Source organism: Haemaphysalis longicornis, unplaced genomic scaffold, assembly GCF_048455015.1.
Source record: "Haemaphysalis longicornis isolate Haplotype H1 unplaced genomic scaffold, Haemaphysalis longicornis Haplotype H1 scaffold_4, whole genome shotgun sequence".
Classification (NCBI taxonomy): Eukaryota; Metazoa; Arthropoda; class Arachnida; order Ixodida; family Ixodidae; genus Haemaphysalis; species Haemaphysalis longicornis.
Genome location: NW_027526361.1, coordinates 160384055 through 160392490, shown reverse-complemented (window position 1 = coordinate 160392490; position 8436 = coordinate 160384055). Strand labels below are relative to the sequence as shown.

The 8436-nt window shown below is 50.5% G+C and overlaps 1 protein-coding gene across 1 annotated transcript; it reads left to right on the top strand.

Annotated features, from left to right (window-relative positions):
* The first annotated feature begins 2279 nt into the window (after positions 1–2279).
* Positions 2280–4495, top strand: LOC144180644 (uncharacterized). The gene is made up of 4 exons (XM_077708952.1): positions 2280–2671; positions 2810–3144; positions 3492–3719; positions 4006–4495. The coding sequence occupies exons 1-4, from the start codon at positions 2391–2393 to the stop codon at positions 4302–4304; spliced, it is 1143 nt and encodes a 380-aa protein (XP_077565078.1). The 5' UTR covers positions 2280–2390; the 3' UTR covers positions 4305–4495.
* Positions 4496–8436: the final 3941 nt, after the last annotated feature.

Sequence of the window (8436 nt, the reverse complement as noted above, 5' to 3'; positions counted from 1 at the left end):
GTCCGTGTATTTAGCGTAACGAGAGATATTACCGCCAACTCAACAGGCTCACGTCGCTAATTGCATTCCGCTGCTAAACGTCCTATATTTATGTACTACGTGTTTTAACAGGGTGGAGGAAGCGAGAACCACAGTCGCGCTTTGAATAAGCCTGCATCAGACGTGTTTGAGTTAGCTGTAGGAAATAAATTAGTCGTGATGTATGGAGGAGAAACTTTAACTGGGTGGGTGTCTTCGGCGGTAAAATATATGCCTCCACACGTGCTGCAGGCGTTTCGCCTACGCGGTGCAGCGTACGCTGTATGCCCACTTAGCTCCAAATAAAGCTGTCATTCGGGCTAGGGCACGTCCCAGCGGTCGCTCCCCGCTATTCGAACTGTTAGAAGAGGCCACCCACCTTTATTTCACTTCATGTTTGTCGGAGCTCAATAGCGTTTACTCATCCTCACTCTCCCGCAGTGCCTTGGCGTTACAGGGATTCTGTGGCAGCCTTGCGTGTGTCTGTGTTGGAACATTTTGTATTTCGCCTTTAGAAAAAAATACTGCCCCCCCCCCCCCCCCCCCCACACACACACATAGCTTATCGTCATATCCATCTAGATCATCGTCTTTCACATGCATGACTTGCAGGCCCGGATGCTTTTGTTCGCACGCTTTCACAATTCTCCCAAAGTGGAACGTACACATCAGCACGCACTAGAACCGGCAGCGACAGTCTTCGCGAAATGGGTGTCTGTAGCGCGACTTTCCTTGTGCTCCGCCCTTGAGCCGCGGACGGGCGTGGCCTGATTTCTCGGTATTTATTTGCGAGTGCCACGCGCAAGGCTAGACGACGCCGGCTCCTTCTCGTGAGGTGCGTGCTCCCGGACGCCGCAAACGGGCAGAGTAAATAGAGAGTTTTAGCAGTACGTATGCTCCGTTCGTTACGTTCGTTACGTTGCTACCGGGTTTACCGGGACCCGACTGCGCATGCGCCATTTGTTCCGTACGCGGCCGGCGTCTCTCCCGGCGCTCTGCTTCCGTGTTACCGTATCCGGAGCCCGCAACCGGCTTGCTCGGGTGTTAGAAACTTTAGGCTTAGCGTCCTGGCGAATATTTGATCGCCGCTATCTGTGCAACTGCGAATGACACTCCGTAACACAACGTTTCACCTCACTATCATCCCCTTTCTCGCATGTGAAACTATTTGAGCTACAACTGCCGTGAGCGACCGGTGACCGAGACATCTGCGTAGCCTGTTTCGATGCTTCCGAGGCAGGTATCGCCATCTCTCGGCCACTCGCCGCACCGCGCGCCGCGGCATCCATGGCCGGTCAGCATATGCTTGCATCGCGGCAGATATATCTGATCGCCGCTTTTAAAATAAGCCCCGAGAACAATCCCTAGCACAATTTTTCACCACACTAACACCTACTTTCTCGCAGGTGGAACTTCGTTTTAGTGATCAGATTGATTTGGAAGAACAGCGACAAGCGGTTGCTACCGTGGTCTGCGCCGGTTCGAGCCGCTGAGTGTGCCGAGCTGGCAGGCGCGACCGGCGTGTGCGCGGACTGTTTCCGATGCAGAAAACGCTTCACGATTGCCTGCTTTATCCATTTCTTGCGTACAAACCCGCGGAATCTACAAATTCAGCTCAGCGATCGTCGTAGTTGACCATGGTGCAAAAACAGTGGGCGGAGCGGCGCCGACGAGGCATCGCACACCCGCATCGGGCCATGTGTCTCAAATTCACGCGTACGACTAGTCGTGGTGACAGTCGTAACGATCAGTCGCATACGAATCGCGTGTACCAATTGTACATGTGTCTAGCGCTTCAATCGGGCAAGGCCAAGGCCATTCCTCCACGTGAACGGCGCGCGACCATGTCGTCACCTGCGCTCGCTCTGGTGCCGTCGCCGCCACCGCAGCCCCTGCCTCACAATGCGTCCGGCCGAGCGCGATTTATTTTAGATTTGCAATGCTTTAGGGGAAACTGCGTTGTTTATTTACGTATTTTTAGCGTGCGGATTTTTGCAACTACTCGGCTAATCAGCCGTCACACGGAACGAACGGTACGACGCTACGGAGTGCTAAAACACGTTTTCCGTCTCACTCTACGGAAAGAACCCGGTACGTACGCGCGCATGCGCAGTCGGGTCCCGGTAAACCCGGTAGCAACGGAACGAACGTAACGAACGTAACGAACGTACTGCTAAAACTCTCTAATATTAGAGAGTTTTAGCTGACCGTTTTCGACGCTCCGCTCCGCTCCGATAGCAAGCGGGAGAGCTAGTGCGCATGCGCGGCGCGCTACGGCGCCAGCGGCGTTACCGGAGCGCGGCCCCGCTCCGCTCGCCGGGCTGTCTTAGCGGACCGTCACGGCAGCTCGCGCTCCCGTGCGCAGTTTCAAGATGGCTGCTCCTAGCGAGGCAAGCGCTACTACTGCAGTCCCTAGAATACTACCTGAGACGGCAGCGACGAAACGGCGAAAGCGGTTCCGAGTAGATGAAGATATAGCGCTCCTGAAAGAGGTCTTGGTGGCTAATCCGTTCGAGCAACCGCAAAGGTGGGACGAAGTTTTGGCTAATGTGGAATACCTTGCCGCGCGACCGTTGACAATTCGTGCCATCCGAGAGAGGTTGGACCTGCTCATCGGTTACTTCCGTCGCAACGACAGAGTGAACCTCAGAAAGTAAGTTTCATTGCTCATGTTGCCGTTTCCTCAACTTCATTCCGTGATTTTGCGATAGGTGCATGCTCGCAGTGATGACAGCATGCATATGCGGCCCGCCGTTCAGCACCTCAAGCGCTTCCGTTCTGTTTTGTACAGATCTGGCACTGAAGAGCAATACGGGGAGAAAGAGCGACTACTGCAAGATGTATCAGACCTTGCTCGGGAATTTTCCTACGCGCCGAGAACCATGCCGAGAACACAGCCGAGGAGGGGGAACGCTACGGCCCAACGAAAACCAACCGAGCTCCTGTTGGCGCAGCAAACGAGGGATGCCGCGCTGCCCACTGTGCGCGTCCCGCCGGCGGTGAGACAGCAAATTTGGAAAAGACCAGCTGCGCCGTTTGCACAACATACGGAAGCAGCCACCGTGGACGCAGTGTCGTTCGTGACGAGAGAATCCGCCCAGCCCTGTGACAGCCAGCAGATCAGAGGTAAGTGTAGTCTGCGTAGACGTTTATTTGGCTGCACTCGTGGTTGTGAATTTATTGAAATATACATCGCATGGACTGCTCCCTCTGGTCCATCCTTTCACTGAAAAGAGCCTGAATGGTTTTCATTTGGTTCACGTTTATTTTTCACCCTCACCTCACTTGGAAGTTTGTTAAGCTAAGCTTGTTATCACGTGCTTGTAGTTCTTGTTTTGGTATCTGCGACGCTGCATAGTTACATATTTTGCAGTTTAGAAAAGTTCTCGAACTTAACTTTTTGTGCGGCAAAAATTTCTCACCGTGATCGCAGGCTTTACTTGCGCGTGTTACCGTTCCCGAATTTCATGCAGAATACTCATCTGGTGTCAGCGATCTGCTGCTGGACATGTGCAATTCGCACGACCCAAGTGCACCGTCACCGGATGAAGGTGAAGCGCCACCAGCCAGCCAGGAGGCTGTGGAGTCAGGTGAAACTGAAGTCACGGCGGGCGGTACCACCCCGTCTGCAGACACCGCGGTTCCAAACTCTGCACGGCAACCACCACGAAAGCGACCTACCACACAAAGCCTGCCAAGAGGTGGGATGCCGAACAAGATAAATCACCTATTTGCAAGCGTTAAATAAAGCGTGTGAAGCAGAGGGTCTTGCCATACTATTGCAGCTGGATATATTACTTGAGTTATTTTTCTGCACTTTTTACCGCATGCGACTTGATATATACTCAGAAAATCAGTCTTATGCGTGTTCGCATTGTGTGTGTTGTGGCCATAAATTAAATTGAAGACAAGTGATCTCATGATATTGGTTGCATTTTATTTAAAAGCATAGAAAACAAGTACCTTTGCCATGTTTATGCCTCGCAGGGCTTCGAGGGCTACAAACGCTTGGTATGATGCTCCTGGAAAAGCGTGAGGTGAATGAGTTTACAATCAAGCAGCGCGAACTGGACCTCCAAGAGCGAAGGATGGCGCATGACGAGGAACGGCTTGCCCTAGACGAAAGGAAATTAATGCTCGAGGAGAAGAAATTCCACTTGGAGGCGTCTTCCAGGGCCCAGGAACACAAGGAAATAATCCAGGAGGTGAAGAAACTGTTTGAGGAACAAGGAAAAAGGATCGAGGAACTTGTTAAAGAGAATCTGAGTTGCTTTTCGAAAGTGTGAGTGAAAACATATAGCCTCTTGTTAATGTAATCTTTGTTGCGGGTGTAACTGCCTCCATTTTTATAGTTTCTGCGAAATGGCATTATATTTTGCGAAATTGGTGTAGTTAAACTTCATTGCAATATGTTTGGCCAAATTGTAGGCCTTTGTAAGACTACTTTTATGACTGAAATAAAACTGCATATTTTTAAAGTGGCATCTTCAGTGTCCACGTACCTTCTAGTTGATCCTGGTGGTGAGGTAGTCCTCCAGGCAGGGTGGGTCAAGTTCAAAGTACTGCGAAACCTGGGATCCGTAGAGGGAGGTGTGGCAGTTTGCCAAAATGGTGCTGACCCTGTACATTTGTGCTAAGTTCTGCTTGTAGAGCTTCTGGTTTTTTCTAAAATCCAGGAAAGCAAACAGCCCAGCAATTTTCCCAAACCCCCACTCAACCGCCTGCCTAACACGGCTCATCCCCTTGTTAAAAGCGACTTGCTGCTCGTTCAGATGCACTCCGCCGTATGGTTTCAGCTACAGCGGCCTCAAAGGGTACGCTGGATCTCCATAAAGGCAGTAGCTCTTCTGATGGACCAGCTTCTCAAGCTTCCCGTACAATTCGCTTTCCCGAAGAATACCTAAAAAAAAGGGAAAATGAAGTAAAGGTAAGTACTCCAGCTAAGTTATAAGAACCTGTTCTCGGGGTCGTGCAGTTGGTTTGCATTGGCTAAAATATTTGCATAGAATACAGTAACAGAAATAATACAACCGTTTATGGGCTCCATGCATTGCTCTGACGAGTAGGCACTAAAGCTCATAGGGTGTAAAAAGTGATAACCGCGAACTATCAGTTACACAGAAAAAAAACATTCAGAAAAAATGGGACTACAAGTGCGACAGCGTGCCATTAGGAAATAACTCGCCAAATTTTCTTCTATCCCAGGGATGTGAAAGGAGACTCAAGAATATTTGCAATAAATCAGAGACGTATATAGGAAGTATAAATGAAACGAGAGGCATGATTTAGAGAAGGCGCAACAGTAATATAGTAATTTTTGGTACACGTGAGGGGCTGTTGCAGATATACATTTTTTTATGCCAGGTAAGAGTACTTACCTGCGTCATGAAGACTTCCGGGAAAAGATCCATCCAGCTCGCAAATTATCCCGTTGGGACACATAATAGCTTGATATTTTAAGGCATGGAAGCGTTTGTGACCGGAGAAAAAAGGCCTCTGATCTCTTGACGGGCGGCACATTGCACGTGCAGTGCCGTCAATAAACGCCCAGCAATTCTTGAGCGGCGCTCCCTTTGAATGCACCGCCTGCAAGGCAAACTAAAGCATGTTAAATACGAATCTAAAAAAAACGGTCAAAGTATTTCTTTTACCTGTGAAAAAGCTTCTAATGCGGTAAGGTCGAGCCACACGTGGCTGTTCAAGTCATGAAGCAGGTGTGCGAAACTGTCGTCGATGTGGGCCAACACTTTGTTCGTAACACTTGAAATCACTGAATAGTGCCGCCCAAACGAACGCTCGAGGTCGCAGAGTCTGTTGGGGTAGGCCAGCCGGCGCAAAGTGAGGCACAGTGCCTCATGGGCAGGCACAGGGACCCTCTGTGCACTGTAAATGACCTCGGGGAGGAGTAGGGCACGTTCCAATCGCCTGGCGTCATCCTTCTCGAAGCGAAAAAGGGTGCGGAACACACCATCGTCCGTCGCGTTGCTGTCGAACAAGCCGTGAAAAGAAAGCGGGTCTCGTCGTTCGGCGGAGAACACTTCCGTGCAGAGGAGATCTACGATCTCGTCCCATTTCAGTGCGACGAGAAGGAACGGGTCCTGGAGAATGCTGTGAGGCTGAGCCATCCTTACGATCACAAGCAAAACGCGCTGCCCGAGATGCTCGCCCTTTTTTCTGGCCCCAAAACAGCCAGACTTGTCTTGGCTATTCAAACTTGAGCAGTTTTTTGTTTAGTGAACTGTGACCCCAGTTCAGCTTTTGTGACTACATTATATGCGAAGGAAAAAAATAGAGATAACGTATTTTGCTTCATTTCAATGGATGAAAAAGCATTTCTTGTATTTTCGTTTGCATGACTTTCTGGTTTACATTCCCAGAGGGCACGGCCAGCAGCGCAAGTGTTCCTCGCTCGAGAGCGATAAGGTTATCGGTTAGCTAAAAGCGTTTCTGCTGCTGACGCTCCGGTTCCGCTGCGCGTGCCGCCGATACCGGAGCGGACCGTCGAAAACGGTTAGCTAAAACTCTCTATTATACCCGGGGTTTTCCGATGACGCCGCGCACATCACGGCCAGCAACGAGAGCCCCGCTGTGGAAACAGTTCACGTGCGTCCGCGCCTCGAGGGGGAGCGCAAGAAAGGTCGCGCAACAGACGCCCAGTTCCAGAAGCCGGTTTCCGCCGGTTCTAGCACGTGCTGACGCATTCCACGTTTGCAGTAATGTGAAAGCCTGCACACAAATTGATGACGATGACTAGTACGTATACCGCGGCGGACTTGGTCGATATGATGCTGCACTAGCCCCGTTGGCGTGTCCACTGCTATCATTCTCGCACCCGAAGCAGATTTTACACGTCCAGGCGTCCCTCTTTTGCCGACACCGTAGTTCCGCACGTAGACGCTGCTGCCTGGTGAGATGGTCCAGGCGTCAGCGCCCGGCGACAAGTTCTCATCCCTGGGCGGCAGGCATCTGTGAAGACGGGAACGGAGCTGGTAGCCGAGAAGCATTTCTGAGGGTGACTTTCCTTCCTTTTGCGCGGTAGAGAAAAAGTAGAGAACCTAGCAGCATGTTATGTTTCTGGAAATTACGCGAGACTTCAAAGTATGACGAATTTAAAAGAGTCCTTGGGGTGGGAATTGCTAGAACTAAGAAGAAGTTGCGGTTAAAGTTATTTCATAATATTTACTACAAGTTAAGATACCCCGCATTAGGATATCAAGTTAGGATACTCCGCGAGAAGTACTGACTTTCACCACACTACATTTCGCAGCGACACGACCACAACCATAAGGTACGTGAATATCGCAGCAAAACTAAGTAGTTAATCTTTCTTTCCAAAGACTATCTGGAAATGGAACGCCCCGAGTTCTGTAACAGTATTGTTGATAATGACGCATTTGTGAAGGCTTTGTGAAAATGTGTGTGCGCACGTATTAGTGTAAATTGGGCGTTCTTACTGTGTTTGTTTTTGCTTGCATTGTAATTTTTCATGTATGTACCCCTCCACTGTAAGGCCAGCAATGGCGATGTAGATAAACGAATAAATAAATAATTAAAAATAAATAAGCAGCTGTGTGGTCGCCGTGGAAACGTTCTGCAGTTTTCTAAAGGAAGGACAGATCAAACACATAGGCGGGAATCGACGTAACGCAAAGCTTTCTCCGGGTCTGGGTATACCGATAAATTAACTTGTCGGGCATTTTAGTGGGCAGCACTTGGCGCTTGCTACAGTGGTTTGGTAGCGGCGACGGCGACGGAGTAGTAACCCAGCGAGCCAAGGCAGAAAGAACATGTGGGGTAGGTGTGGGGAATGGCGGCGCCGCCGAGCAGAAGCTGAACACGCGCTGCGTGCGGCTCTTGGTCCTTCGGCGTCTTCGTAGCGTGGCTCATCCGAACTACGTGACATATGCGCGGGAAGTTCAAACACGGTTTGCAACAATGCGGCGGCAAGGAGGGCGGCGGGGACGCGCTGCGAGATAAAGGCCCAACCACATGCAGCGTACTTTCGGCGTTTTCTCGCGTCGTGCGAGCGTCAGCGTAGTTCGGCGGCAGCGCGTCGACACGCAGAAGAGGGCGAGTAACCGCATGAGACCGGCGAAGTCTCGCGCCAGTCGCTGCGTCGGCGAGCGTTGCTCGACAAGTATGCCATCCTGTTATCTCGAGTCAGCACGGTCAAATCTGACCAAAATAAGATAGGATGATAAACGAAGACGCACTTCGCACAACTGCTTTGTTGGCTACTTGATTTAACCTTCATGTTATGTACAGACTGCACGTTCATGAATTCAAAGTGTAAGCAAAACAAATTTCACTGGCTTGATACTGAGGTTACCGTAGAACGTCATTTGTAGGTTAAAAGGCAAGGTACTCTGGCACCCTGGCTGTACCTCGCAAAAAAAACTGATCAAACCCTCACCGCAA

Excerpts from the sequence above, each read along its gene's own strand:
- LOC144180644 (XM_077708952.1), top strand. The coding sequence starts at position 2,391 with ATGGCTGCTCCTAGCGAGGCAAGCGCTACTACTGCAGTCCCTAGAATA. Across the intron at positions 3,145-3,491 it reads TGACAGCCAGCAGATCAGAG|AATACTCATCTGGTGTCAGC; the intron begins GTAAGTGTAGTC and ends AATTTCATGCAG. Across the intron at positions 3,720-4,005 it reads CACACAAAGCCTGCCAAGAG|GGCTTCGAGGGCTACAAACG; the intron begins GTGGGATGCCGA and ends TATGCCTCGCAG.